General features: G+C 48.1%; 1 protein-coding gene across 1 annotated transcript in view; it reads left to right on the forward strand.

The window, feature by feature from the left end:
- The first annotated feature begins 2,763 nt into the window (after window positions 1–2,763).
- The window catches only part of GYS2 (glycogen synthase 2), a 101,029-nt gene continuing 88,662 nt past the window's right edge, over window positions 2,764–15,130 (forward strand). Inside the window, exons 1-3 of the mRNA XM_038770132.1 lie at window positions 2,764–2,920; window positions 7,516–7,697; window positions 14,016–14,207. Of these exons, the coding sequence (XP_038626060.1) occupies window positions 2,800–2,920; window positions 7,516–7,697; window positions 14,016–14,207 (495 nt within the window). The 5' untranslated portion in view covers window positions 2,764–2,799. The remainder of the gene's footprint in view (window positions 2,921–7,515; window positions 7,698–14,015; window positions 14,208–15,130) is intronic.

Below are 15,130 nucleotides of genomic sequence, written 5' to 3' on the forward strand. Positions count from 1 at the left end.
ATCTGTAAAATGGGGACTAAGACTGTGAGCCCCAAGTGGGACAAGCTGCTCACCTTGTAACCTCCCCAGGGCTTAGAACAGTGCTTTGCACATAGTAAGTGCTTAATAAATGCCATTATTATTATTATTATTAAAATGGGGATTAAGTCTGTGAGCCCCACGTGGAACAACTTGATTAAGAAGCAGTGTGGCTCAGTGGAAAGAGCCCGGGCTTTGGAGTCAGAGGGCCGGGGTTCAAATCGCGGCTCCGCCAATTGCCAGCTGTGTGACTTTGGGCAAGTCATTTAACTTCTCTGTGCCTCAGTTCCCTCATCTGTAAAATGGGGATTAAAACTGTGAGCCCCAAGTGGGACAACCTGCTCACCTTGTAACCTCCCCAGTGCTTAGAACAGTGCTTTGCACATAGTAAGCGCTTAATAAATGCCATTATTATTATTATTAAAATGGGGATTAAGTCTGTGAGCCCCACGTGGGACAACGTGATTACCTTGTATCTCCCCCAGCGCTTAGAACAGTGCTTTGCACATAGTTAGCACTTAATAAATGTCATTATTATTATTATTATTGTTGTTATTAAAATGGGGATTAAGTCTGTGAGCCCCACGTGGGGCAACTTGATTACCTCGTATCTCCACCAGCGCTTAGAACAGTGCCTGGCACATAGTAAACGCTTAATAAATGTCATTATTGTTATTATAATGGGGATTAAGTCTGTGAGCCCCACGTGGGACAACGTGATTACCTTGTATCTCCCCCAGCGCTTAGAACAGTGCTTTGCACATAGTAAGCGCTTAATAAATGCCATTGTTATTATTATTATTAAAATGGGGATTAAGTCTGTGAGCCCCACGTGGGACAACTTGATTACCTCGTATCTCCCCCAGTGCTTAGAACAGTGCTTGGCACATAGTAAGCGCTTAATAAATGTCATTATTATTATTATTAAAATGGGGATTAAGTCTGTGAGCCCCACGTGGGACAACGTGATTACCTCGTATCTCCCCCAGCGCATAGAACAGTGCTTGGCACATAGTAAGCGCTTAATAAATGCCATTATTCATTCATTCATTCAATCATATTTATTGAGCTCTCACTGTGTGCAGAGCACTGTACTAAGCGCTTGGGAAGTACAAGTTGGCAACATATAGAGACGGTCCCTACCCAACAGTGGGCTCGCAGTCTAGAATGGGCTCACAGTCTAGAATTATTATTATTATTATTAAAATGGGGATTAAGTCTGTGAGCCCCACATGGGACAACGTGATTACCTCGTATCTCCCCCAGCTCTTAGAACAGTGCTCGGCACATAGTAAGCGCTTAATAAATGCCATTATTAGTATTATAATGGGGATTAAGTCTGTGAGCCCCACGTAGGACAGCTGGATTACCTCGTATCTCCCCCAGTGCTTAGAACAGTGCTTGGCACATAGTACGCGCTTAATAAATGCCATTATTATTATTAAAATGGGGATTAAGTCTGTGAGCCCCACGTGGGACAACTTCATTACCTCGTATCTCCCCCAGCGCTTAGAACAGTGCTTGGCACATAGTAAGCACTTAATAAATGTCATTATTCATTCATTCATTCAATCGTATTAATTGAGCTCTTACTGTGTGCAGAGCACTGTACTAAGCGCTTGGGAAGTACAAGTTGGCAACATATAGAGACGGTCCCTACCCAACAACGGGCTCACAGTCTAGAAGGGGGAGACAGACAACAAAACAAAAACATATTAACAGAATAAAATGGCGATTAAAGACTGTGAGCCCCACGTGGGGCAACCTGATGACCTTGTATCTACCCCAGCGTTTAGAACAGTGCTTCGCACATAGTAAGCGCTTAATAAATGCCATTATTCATTCATTCATTCAATCGTATTTAGTGAGCTCTTACTGTGTGCAGTGCACTGTATTAAGCGCTTCGGAGAGTCCAATACAACAGAATTAGCAGACACGTTGTCTTCCCATAACAAGCTGATGGTCCACAGTGGGAGATAAACTTTAATAGAAAGGCAATCCGTCAATGGTATTTATTGAGCGCTATGTGCCAAGCACTGTACTAAGCGCTTGGGAGAGTCCAAAACAACAGAATTAGCAGACACGTTGCCTTCCCATAACAAGCTGACGGTCTATAGTGGGAGATAAACTTTAATAGAAAGTCATTGTTATTATCAAGCAGCGGAGCCGGGATGATGATGATATGGCATTTATTAAGCGCTTACTATGTGCAAAGCACTGTTCTAAGCACTGGGGAGTTTCCAAGGTGATCAGGTTGTCCCATGGGGGGCTCACAGTCTTCATCCCCATTTTCCAGATGAGGGAACTGAGGCCCAGAGAAGTGAAGTGACTGGCCCAAAGTCACCCAGCTGACAATTGGCAGAGCCGGGATTTGAACCCATGACCCCTGACTCCAAAGTGGGACTCTTTCCACTGAGCCCCGCTGCTTCTCTAACCCAGCTGCTCCTGAGTCCCAAGCCCGGGGTGGATCCACTAGGCCTCGACAGGAGTCAGAGTCTGCCGGCGGTGTGGACGATCCGGGAGGGTCAAAGGTCGAAAGGCGGCCTACGGGACCGCCGGGCCGAGGGGAGGCGTCTCCCCCAAGGCCCGGGGTTGGTGGAGACGCTGTCTCTGACCTCTGGTCCTCCCAATAGCCCTCACCCCGCCGGCCTCCCTCCTCGCCCCCGCGGCCGCCCTCAAATCTCCCCGCTGACCCCTGGCACCCTCAGACCGGCTTCGTCCGTCTCCCGGGAAGAACCTCGGATCCATCCGGGTTTCGGGAAAGGGGGCGGCTTGTCCGCTATGTTTCGGGAGAGATCTCTGTCCATCGCCTCCCTGAGCGGACTTCCTCCGTGGGAAGGAGATGAGGAGCGCCCGGGGGATTTGCTCCTCTTCGAGGTGGCTTGGGAGGTGACCAACAAAGGTGAATTTAGGCCGGGGGGACTCAGTAGGGCCTATTCATTCAGTTACATTTAATAATAATAATAATAATAATAATAATAATAATAATAATGGCATTTATTAAGCGCTTACTATGTGCCAAGCACTGTTCTAAGCGCTGGGGAGGTTACAAGGTGATCAGGTTGTCCCACGGGGGGCTCACAGTCTTCATCCCCATTTGTCCTGTCGGGAGAGTCCAATACAACAGAATTAGCAGACTTAGAAGCGCTCAGTCTTCATCCCATTTTACAGATGAGGTAACTGAGGCCCAGAGAAGTGAAGTGACGTGCCCAAAGTCACATAGTTGACAGTTGGCAGAGCCGGGGTTTGAACCCATGACCTTGACTCCAAAGCCCAGGGTCTTTCCACTGAACTCACTATGTTCTTAGCGCTGGGGGGAATACAAGGTGATCAGGTTGGCTCAGTGGAAAGAGCCCGGGCATTGGATTCAGAGGTCATGGGTTCGAATCCCGGCTCCGCCAATTGTCAGCTGGGTGACTTTGGGCAAGTCACTTCACTTCTCTGGGCCTCAGTTCCCTCATCTGGAAAATGGGGATGAAGACTGGGATCCCCACCGTGGGACAACCTGATCACCTTGTAACCTCCCCAGCACTTAGAACAGTGCTTTGCATATAGTAAGCGCTTAATAAATGCCATCATTATTATTATTATTATTATTGTTATAAGTTGTCCCAATTGGGGCTCACAGTCTTCATCCCTAATTGACGGATGAGGTCACTGAGGCACAGAGAAGTTAAGTGACTGGCCCAAAGTCACACCGCCGATAAGCGGCGGAGCCGGGATTAGAAACCGGGATTACAGCCCAGCCCGCTCCCTCTGCTCCTCTGTACCTGTATAGATGTTTGGACGTATTGATTACTCTGTTTATTTATTTTAGTTGTACATATTGATTCGGTTTATTTTATTTTGTTAATATGTTTGGTTTTGTCGTCTGTCTCCCTCTTCTAGACTGTGAGCCCACTGTTGGGTAGGGACGGTCTCTAGATGTTGCCGACTTGGGCTTCCCAAGCGCTTAGTACAGTGCTCTGCACACAGTAAGCGCTCAATAAATGCGATTGAATGAATGAATGAATAATAATAATAATAATAATAATAATGGTATTTGTTAATATCTACTCTATTTATTTTATTTTGTTAATATGTTTGGATTTGTTCTCTGTCTCCCCCTTCTCGACTGTGAGCCCGCTGTTGGGTAGGGACCGTCTCTAGATGTTGCCGACTTGGGCTTCCCAAGCGCTTAGTACAGTGCTCTGCACACAGTAAGCGCTCAGTAAATACGATCGAAGGAATGAATGCCGCTAGCCTCCAAACTGGGCCTCGTTCTCGCCCATCCCGCCCTCCCTCCGCACATCCGCCAAGCTCGCTCTCTTCCTCCCTTCAAAGCCCTACTGAGAGCTCACCTCCTCCAGGAAGCCTTCCCACACTGAGCCCCCTCTTTCCTCTCCCCCACCCAACCTCCTTCCCCTCCCCACAGCCCCTGCATATATATTTGTACAGATTAATGACTCTATTCATTTTACTTGTACATATTTACTATTCTATTTATTTTGTTAATGATGTGCAGCCAGACTGAGCCCCCTCCTTTCTCTCCTCCCCCTCCCCATCCCCCCCGCCTTACCTCCTTCCCCTCCCCACAGCACCTGAATATATGAATATATGTTTGTACGGATTTATTACTCTATTTATTTTATTTGTACATATTTAATCTATTTATTTTATTTTATTAATATGTTTTGTTTTGTTGTCTGTCTCCCCCCAACTCCCCATCCCCCCGCGTTACCTCCTTCCCTTCCCCACAGCACCTGTATATGTGTATAGATGTTTGTACATAGTTAATACTCTATTTATTGATTGATTTTACACGTACATATTTATTCTATTTATTTTTTTTGGTTTATATGTTTGGTTTTGTTGTCTGTCTCCCCCTTTTAGACTGTGAGCACGCTGTTGGGTAGGGACCATCTCTAGATGTTGCCAACTTGTACTTCCCAAGCGCTTAGTACAGTGCTCTGCACACAGTAAGCACTCAATAAATACGATTGGATAAATGAATGAATGACATGGCGGAGCCAGGATTCAAACCCATGACCTTCTGACTCCCAAGCCTATCCACTACGCCATGCTGCTTCTTCACTCTCCCAAGCGTTTAGTACAGTGCTCTTCATGTAGTAAGTGCTCCATAGAAGCAGCGTGGCTCAGTGGACTTGGGAGTGAAAGGTCATGGGTTCGAATCCCGGCTCCACCACTTGTCAGCTGTGTGACTTTGGGCAAGTCACTTCACTTCTCTGGGCCTCAGTTCCCTCATCTGTAAAATGGGGATGAAGACTGTGATCCCTGTGTGGGACAACCTGATCACCTTGTATCTCCCCAGTGCTTAGAACAGTGCTTTGCACAAAGTAAGCGCTTAACAAATACCATCATTATTATTATTATTACAAATATCATTGATAGATTGAATGATTTTATTAAAATCTGCCTCTCCCTGGTGACAGTCATCTTGTTATAGGTAGACAGCATGTCTGCTAATTCTGTTGTATTGGACTCTCCTGAGCGCTTAGTACAGTGCTCTGCACATAGCGCTCAATAAATACCATTGATTGATTGCCTTTCTATTAAAGTTTATCTCCCACTGTAGACCGTCAGGTTGTTATGGGAAGACAACGTGTCTGCTAATTCTGTTGTATTGGACTCTCCCAAGCGCTTAGTACAGTAGAAGACTACATGTCTGCTAATTCTTTTATATTGGACTCTCCCAAGTGCTTAGTACAGTGCTCTGTGCATAGCGCTCAATAAATACCATTGAACGAATGAACTTAACTTCTCTTTGCACCTCATTCATTAATTCAATCGTATTTATTGAGCACTTACTGTATGCAGAGCACTGTACTAAGCGCTTAGGAAGTACAGTTCCCTCATCCACCAAACCCTATCACGAGTTACGTTTGATATCTATTTGTTTATCGTTTCTGAGTTTGCACTTTCCCCTTCCCCTATATTGTAAATTCCCTGGGGGAAAGAGCCCGGGCTTCGGAGTCAGAGGTTGTGGGTTCTAATCCCGGCTCCGCCAGTTGTCAGCTGGGTGACTTTGGGCAAGTCACTTTACTTCCCTGGGCTTCAGTTCCCTCATCTGGAAAATGGGGATTGAGACCGTCAGCCCCCCGTGGGACAACCTGATCACCTTGTTCCCCCCCCCCCCCAGCGCTTAGAACAGTGCTTGGCACATAGTAAGTGCTTAACAAATGCCATTATTATCATTATTATTATTATTATTATTAAACAATGTCTTTATTTTTTGTTATTTCCAAACAACTACTATGGTGCTACACACAAAGTAGTCAGTCAATAATAATGACAATAATGATAATAATAATAATAATAATAATAATAACAATGATGATGTTAATTGTTAAGCACTTACTATGAAATCAGCATGGCCCAGTGGGTAGAGCCCGGGCCTAGGAGCCGGAAGGTAGTGGGTTCTAATCCCAGCTCTGCCACTTGTCTGCTATGTGACCTTGGGCAAGTCACTTCACTTCTCTGGGCCTCAGTGACCTCATCTGGAAAATGGGGATTGAGACTGTGAGCCCCCCGTGGGACAACCTGATCACCTTGTATCCCGCCCTGTACTTAGAACAGTGCTTTGCACAATAGTAAGCACTTAACAAATACCAAAATTATTATTATTATTATTATTATTATTGTCTGCTGTGTGACCTTGGACAAGTCACCTCACTTCTCTGGGCCTCAGTGACCTCATCTGGAAAATGGGGATTGAGACTGTGAGCCCCACGTGGGGCAACCTGATCACCTTGTATCCCCCCTCCAGTGCTTAGAACAGTGCTTGGCATGCAGTAAGCGCTTCACAAATACCAAAATTATTATTATTATTATTGTTGTTATTATTGTCTGCTATGTGACCTCGGACAAGTCACTTCACTTCTCTGGGCCTCAGTGACCTCATCTGGAAAATGGGGATTGAGACTGTGAGCCCCATGTGGGACAACCTGATCACCTCGTATCCCCCCTTCAGTGCTTAGAACAGTGCTTGGCATGCAGTAAGCGCTTCACAAATACCAAAATTATTATTATTATTATTGTTATTATTGTCTGCTGTGTGACCTCGGACAAGTCACTTCACTTCTCTGGGCCTCAGTGACCTCATCTGGAAAATGGGGATTGAGACTGTGAGCCCCACGTGGGACAACCTGATCACCTCGTATCCCCCCTTCAGTGCTTAGAACAGTGCTTGGCACATAGTAAGCGCTTCACAATTAACAAAATTATTATTATTATTATTGTCTGTTGTGTGACCTTGGACAAGTCACTTCACTTCTCTGGGCCTCAGTGACCTCATCTGGAAAATGGGGATGGAGCCCGTGAACCCCACGTGATACAACCTGATGACTTGGAATGTAGTAAGCGCTTAAGAAATACCGTCATTATTATGAACCGTCCTTTCCAGGCGCTTAGTTCAGTGCTCTGCACACAGCGAGCGCTCAATAGATACCACTGAATGACTGTCGGACTGAGCGAGGCCTGTTTCTTCTCTGTCCTCAGTCGGCGGGATCTACACCGTCATCCAGAGCAAGGCCAAGGTGACGGCGGACGAGTGGGGAGAAAACTACTTTCTGATCGGCCCGTATTTCGAACACAACACCAAGACCCAGGTGGAAGAATGCGAGCCCCCCATTGCCGCCGTGAAGATGGCAGTGGACACGATGAATATGCACGGGTGCCAGGTAGAATGTACCCCGCTTCTCGCCCCCAAATCCATGATGAGAGAGCCCCCCTTTCCTCTTCTCCCACTCCCTTTTTTTTTTAATGGCATTTATTAAGCGCTTACTTTCATTCATTCATTCATTCATTCATTCATTCAATCGTATTTATTGAGCACTTTCTATGTGCAGAGCACTGGAATAAGCACTTGGGAAGTCCGAGTTGGCAACATATAGAGACGGTCCCTACCCAACAATCAATCAATCAAACAATCAATTGTATTTATTGAGCGCTTACTATGTGCAGAGCACTGGAATAAGCACTTGGGAAGTCCAAGTTGGCAACATATAGAGACGGTCCCTACCCAACAATCAATCAATCAATCAATCAATCGTATTTATTGAGCGCTTACTGTGTGCAGAGCACTGGACTAAGCGCTTGGGAAGTCCAAGTTGGCAACATATAGAGACGGTACCTACCCAACAATCAATCAATCAATCAATCAATCGTATTTATTGAGCGCTTACTGTGTGCAAAGCACTGGACTAAGCGCTTGGGAAGTCCAAGCTGGCAACATCTAGAGACGGTCCCTACCCAACAGTGGACTCACAGTCTGGAAGGGGGAGACAGACAACAAAACAAAACATATTAACAAAATAAAATAAATAGAATAAATATGTACAAGTAAAATAAATAAATAAATAGAGTAATATGTGCAATCAATCAATCAATCAATCGTATTTATTGAGCGCTTACTGTGTGCAGAGCACTGGACTAAGCGCTTGGGAAGTCCAAGTTGGCAACATATAGAGATGGTACCTACCCAACAGTGGGCTCACAGTCTGGAAGGGGGAGACAGACAACAAAACAAAACATATTAACAAAATAAAATAAATAGAATAAATATGTACAAGTAAAATAAATAGAGTAATATGTGCAATCAATCAATCATATCTATTGAGTGCTTACTGTGTGCAGAGCACTGTACTAAGCGTTTGGGAAGTACAAGATGGCAACATATAGAGGCAGTCTCTACCCAACAGCGGGCTCACAGTCTAGAATGGGGAGACAGACAACAAAACAAAACATATTAACAAAAGAAAATAAATAGAATAAATATGTACAAGTAAAATAAATATATAGAGTAATATGTGCAAGGCACTGTTCTAAGCGCTGGGGAGGTTCCAAGGTGATCAGGTTGTCCCACGTGGGGTTCACAGTCTTCATCCCCATTTGACAGATGGGGTAACTGAGGCCCAGAGAGGTGAAGTGACTTGCCCAAAGTCACCCAGCTGACAAGTGGCAGGGCCAGGATTCGAAACCATGACCTCTGACTCCAAAGTCCGTGCTCTTTCCACTGAGCCACGCTGCTTCTCTAACCTTCTGCATCCCCCTGACTGGCTCCCTTTATTCATCCCCCCCTCCCAGCCCCACACCGCTTATAATAATAATATCGAGTAGAGACCGTCTCTATATGTTGCCAACTTGGACTTCCCAAGCGCTTAGTACAGTGCTCTGCACACAGTAAGCGCTCAATAAATATGACTGAATGAATGAATGACCTCTGATTCCCAGACTGAGCCCCCTCCTCCCCCTCCCCATCACCCCCCGCCTCACCTCCTTCCCCTCCCCACAGCACCTGGATATATGGATAGATGTTTGGACGCATTTATTACTCTATTGTATTTGTACATATTTATTCTATTTATGTTATTTTGTTAATATGTTTTGTTTTGTCCTCTGTCTCCCCCTTCTATCACCATCAATTGTATTTATTGAGTGCTTACTGTGTGCAGAGCACTGTACTAAGCGCTTGACTGCTCTTCTAGACTGTGAGTCCGCTGTTGGGTAGGGATCGTCTCTAGATGTTGCCAACTTGGACTTCCTAAGCACTTAGTACAGTGCTCTGCACACAGTAAGTGCTCAATAATTGCAATTGAATGAATGAATGAATAATAATAATAACGATGACATTTATTAAGCACTTACGGTGTGCCAAGCACTGTTCTAAGCGCTGGGGTAGATACAGGGTCATCAGGTTGTCCCACGAGGGACTCACAGTCTTCATCCCCATTTTCCAGATGAGGGAACTGAGGCCCAGAGAAGTGAAGTGACTTGCCCAAAGTCACACAGCTAAGTGGCGGAGCCGGGATTGGAACCCATGACCTCTGACTCCCAATGATGGCATTTGTTAAGCGCTTACTATATGCAAAGCACTGTTCTAAGCGCTGAAGCGCTCCCAAGCCCGGGCTTTTTCCACTGAGCCACGCTGCTTCTCATGATGTACAGTGCTCTGCACACAGTAAGCGCTCAATAAATACGATTGATTGATTAATGATGGCATTTGTGAAGCGCTTACTAGGTGCCAAGCACTGTTCTAAGCGCTGGGGTAGACACCGTGGCTCACTGGAAAGAGCCCAAGCTTGGGAGTCAGAGGTCATGGGTTCCAATCCCGGCTCCATCACTTGTTAGCTGTAGTGACTTTGGGCAGGTCACATCACTTCTCTGGGCCTCAGTTTACCTCCTCTTTAAAATGGGGAGCGAGACTGTGAGCACCACTGTGTCCAACTCGATTTGCTTGTATCTACCCAGTGCTTAGAACAGTGCCTGGCACATAGTAAGTGCTTAACAAATACCATTCATTCACTCAATCGTATTTATTGAGCGCTTACTGCGTGCAGAGCACTGTACTAAGTGCTTGGGAAGTACAAGTTGGCAACATTCATTCATTCATTCAATCATATTTATTGAACGCTTATTGGGTGCAGAGCACTGTACTAAGCGCTTGAGAAGTCCAAGTTGGCAACATATAGAGACGGTCCCTACCCAACAGTGGGCTCACAGTCTAGACGGGGGAGACAGAGAATAAAACAAAACCTATTAACAAAATAAAATAAATAGAATAAATATGTACAAATAAAATAAATCAATAAATAGAGTAATAAATCTGTACAAAAATATATACATATATACGGGTGCTGTGGGGAGGGGAAGGAGGTAAGGCGGGGGGATGGGGAGGGGGAATAATAATGGCATTTATTAAGCGCTTACTATGTGCAAAGCACTGTTCTAATCGCTGGGGAGGTTACAAGGTGATCAGATTGTCCCACGGGGGGCTCACAGTCTTCATCCCCATTTTCCAGATGAGGGAACTGAGGCCCAGAGAAGTGAAGTGACTTGCCCAAAGTCACACAGCTGACAATTGGCAGAGCCGGGGTTTGAAACCACGACCTCTGACTCCAAAGCCCGGGTTCTTTACTTTCCAAGTGCTCAGCCCAGTGCTCTGCATACAGTAAGCGCTCAAGAAATACGCTTAGAAGCATTCATTCATTCATTCATTCATTCATTCAATCGTATTTATTGAGCGCTTACTGTGTGCAGAGCACCATGGCTTAGTGCAAAGATCGCACGGGGTTGGGAGTCAGAGGTCATGGGTTCTAATCCCGGCTCCGCCACTTGCTAGCTGGGTGACTTTGGCCAGTCACTTCACTTCTCTGGGCCTCAGTGACCTCATCTGGAAAATGGGGATGCAGACCGTGAGCCCCACGTGGGACAACCTGATAATCTCTTACCTATCCCAGTGCCTAGAACAGTGCTTGTCATCCCCGCCCCGTCCCCTCCACTCCCCTTTTCTGGTGGTATTAGTTAAGAGCCTACTATGTGCCAGGCACTGGACTAGGCGTTGAGGGAGGTACAAGCTAAAAATTATTTCACTTGTCCATATTTATTTTATTTTACTTGTACATATTTACTATTCAATTTATTTTATTTTGTTCTATTTTGTTCTATTTATTTTATTTTATTTTATTTTATTTTGTTTTGTTGTCCATCTCCCCCTTCTAGACTGTGAGCCCGTTGTTGGGTAGGGACCGTCTCTAGATGTTGCCAACTTGGACTTCCCAAGCGCTTAGTCCAGTGCTCTGCACACAGTTAGCGCTCAATTCATTCATTCATTCAATCATATTTATTGAGCGCTCAATAAATTATTATTATATTATTATATTATATATTATTATAATATAACATTATAGTATAATAAAAATTATTATTCATTCATTCAATTGTATTTATTGAGCACTCAATAAACGATTGAATGAATGAATGAATAATACTAATAATAATAATGATGGCATTTATTAAGCGCTTACTCTGTGCAAAGCACTGTTCTAAGCGCTGGGGAGGTTACAAGGTGATCAGGTTGTCCCATGGGCGGCTCACAGTTTTAATCCCCATTTTCCAGATGAGGGAACTGAGGCCCAGAGAAGTGAAGTGACTTGCCCAAAGTCACACAGCTGACAACTGGTGGAGCCGGGGCTTGAACTCATGACGTCCGACTCCAAAGCCCGGGCTCTTTCCACTGAGCCACGCTGCTTCTCGAAGCGCTCAGCAAATACCATCATCATCACTGAATACGATTGAATGAATGAACAACTAGGGCAATAGACAAACCCATTCCCTGCCCATGAGGAGCTCGGTCCCGTGGCCCCCAGGTGCACGGTGGGAGGTGGCCGACTGAGGGGAGCCAGTTGGGGTGATGCCCCCCAAGCGTTTCCCCCATCCTCGGCCCAGTCCCATGGACCCCAGGTGCACGGTGGGAGGTGGCTGACTGAGGAGAGACAGTTGGGGTGATACCCCCACACATTTCCCCCAACTTTGGCCCAGTCCTGTGGTCCCCAAGTGCACTGTGGAAGGTTGCTGACTGAGCGGTGCCAGTTGGGGTGATGCCCCCCACGCATTTCCCCCATCCTCAGCCTGGTCCTGTGGTCCCCAAGTGCACTGTGGGAGGTGGCTGACTGAGGGGAGACAGTTGGGGTGATGCCCCCCATGCATTTCCCCCATCCTCGGCCTGATCCTGTGGTCCCCAACTGCACTGTGGGAGGCGGCTGACTGAGCGGAGCCAGTTGGGGTGATGTCCCCCGCGTGTTTCCCCCAACTTTGGCCTGGTCCTGTGGTCCCCAGGTGCATGGTAGGAGGTGGCTGACTGAGGGGAGCCAGTTGGGGTGATGCCCCCCACGCGTTTCCCCCATTCTCGGCCTGGTCCCATGGACCCCAGGTGAATGGTGGGAGGTGGCTGACTGAGGGGAGCCAGTTGGGGTGATGCCCCCCACGCGTTTCCCCCATCCTTGGCCTGGTCCTGTGGTCCCCAGGTGCATGGTGGGAGGTGGTTGACTGAGGGGGATCCATCTGGGGTGATGTCCCCGACACATTTCCCCGCATCCTCAGCCTGGTCCTGTGGTCCCCAAGTGCACTGTGGGAGGCGGCTGTCTGAGGGGAGCCAGTTGGGGTGATGATGCCCCCCACGCGTTTTCCCCATCCTCCAGCCTATCCCGTGGTCCCCAGGTGCATGGTGGGAGGTGGTTGACTGAGGGGATCCAGTTGGGGTGATGCCCCCCACATGTTTCCCCCCATCCTCAGCCTGGTCCTGTGGTCCCCAGGTGCATTGTGGGAGGTGGCCGACTGAGGGGAGCCAGTTGGGATGATGCTCCCCACGCGTTTCTCCCATCCTCGGCCCAATCCCAAGGACCCAGGTGCATTGTGGGAGGTGGCTGACTGAGGGGAGCCAGTTGGGGTGATGCCCCCCACATGTTTCCCCCATCCTTGCAGATGCACTGTGGGAGGTGGCTGACTGAGGGGAGCCAGTTGGGGTGATGCCCCCACATATTTCCCCCAACTTTGGCCTGGTCCTGTGGTCCCCAGGTGCATGGTGGGAGGTGGCTGACTGAGGGGGATCCATCTGGGGTGATGCCCCCCACATATCCCCCATCCTTGGCCTGGTCCTGTGGCCCCCAAGTGCACTATGGGAGGTGGCCAACTGAGGGGAGCCAGTTGGGGTGATGCCCCCCATGCGTTTTCCCATCCTCAGCCTGGTCCTGTGGTCCCCAAGTGAACTGTGGAAGGTGCCTGACTGAGTGGTGCCAGTTGGGGTGATGCCCCCCACGCATTTCCCCCATCCTTGGCCTGGTCCTGTGGTCCCCAAATGAACTGTGGGAGGTGGCTGACTGAGGGGAGCCAGTTGGGGTGATGCCCCCACACATTTCCCCCATCCTTGGCCTAGTCCTGGGGTCCCCAAGTGCACTGTGGTGGGTGGCTGACTGAGGGGAGGGTGTGATAGCCCCACACATATCCCCCCATCCTCAGCCTGGTCCCCCAGGCACACTGTGGGAGGTGTCTACCTGAGAGGAACCTCCAAGGGTGATGCCCCCACCATATCTCCCCCATCCTCAACCCGGTCCCGTGGTCCCCAGATGCCTCTGTGGGAGGCGGCTGATTGAGGGGACCCCCCCGGGGGGATGCCCCCACACGTTTCCCCCCCATCTTCGGCCCGCTCCTATGGTCCCCAGGTGCACTGCGGTAGGTGGCTGACGGAGGGGAGCCCGCCAGTGGTGCTTTTGGACGTCGGCGCGTCGGCCTGCGGCCTGGACCGCTGGCGGGGGGACCTGCGGGAGGCCTGCGGGGTGGCCATCCCCCACCACGACCGCGAGGCCGACGACATGCTCATCTTCGGCTCCCTCACCGCCTGGTTTCTCAAAGAGGTAATCGACCAGCGTCGCCACGCGGGGCCTAATCAATCAATCAGTCGTATTTATTGAGCGCTGACTGTGTGCAGAGCACTGGACTAAGCCTAGGCCTGGGGCGAGCCACTTCGCCGCTTTGGACCTCGGTGACCTCCTCTGGAAAATGGGGGCGAAGACCGTGAGGCCCACGGGGGACTCCCACGTCTAGACTGTCAGCCCGTTGTTGGGTAGGGACCGTCTCTATAGGTTGCCGATTTGTAATAATAATAATAATCATCATCATCATCAATCGTATTTATTGAGCACTTACTATGTGCAGAGCACTGTACTAAGCGCTTGGGAAGTACAAGTTGGCAACACACAGAGACAGTCCCTACCCAACAGTGGGCTCACAGTCTAAAAGGGGGAGACGGAGAACAAAACCAAACATACTAACAAAATAAAATATATAGAACAGATATGTACAAGTAAAATAAATAAATAGAGTAATAAATCTGTACAAACATATATCCATCTATACAGGTGCTGTGGGGAAGGGAAGGAGGTAAGATGTGGGGGGATGGAGAGGGGGACAAGGGGGAGAGGAAGGAAGGGGCTCAGTCTGGGAAGGCCTCCTGGAGGAGGTGAGCTCTCAGTAGGGCCTTAAATAATGGCATTTATTAAGCGCTTACTATGTTCTAAGCTCTGGGGAGGTGACAAGGTGATCAGGTTGTCCCATGTGGGGTTCATAGTCTTCATCCCCGTTTTACAGATGAGGGAACTGAGGGGGGAGGTGACAAGGTGATCAGGTTGTCCCACGAGGGGCTCACGGTCTTCATCCCCATTTTCCAGATGAGGTAACAGAGGCCCAGAGAAGTGAAGTGACTCGCCCAAAGTCACCCAGCAGACAAGTGGTGGAGCCGGGATTTGAACCCATGACCTCTGACTCCAAAGCCCGTGCC

Source organism: Tachyglossus aculeatus, chromosome 2, assembly GCF_015852505.1.
Source record: "Tachyglossus aculeatus isolate mTacAcu1 chromosome 2, mTacAcu1.pri, whole genome shotgun sequence".
In the NCBI taxonomy this organism is placed as follows: domain Eukaryota; kingdom Metazoa; phylum Chordata; class Mammalia; order Monotremata; family Tachyglossidae; genus Tachyglossus; species Tachyglossus aculeatus.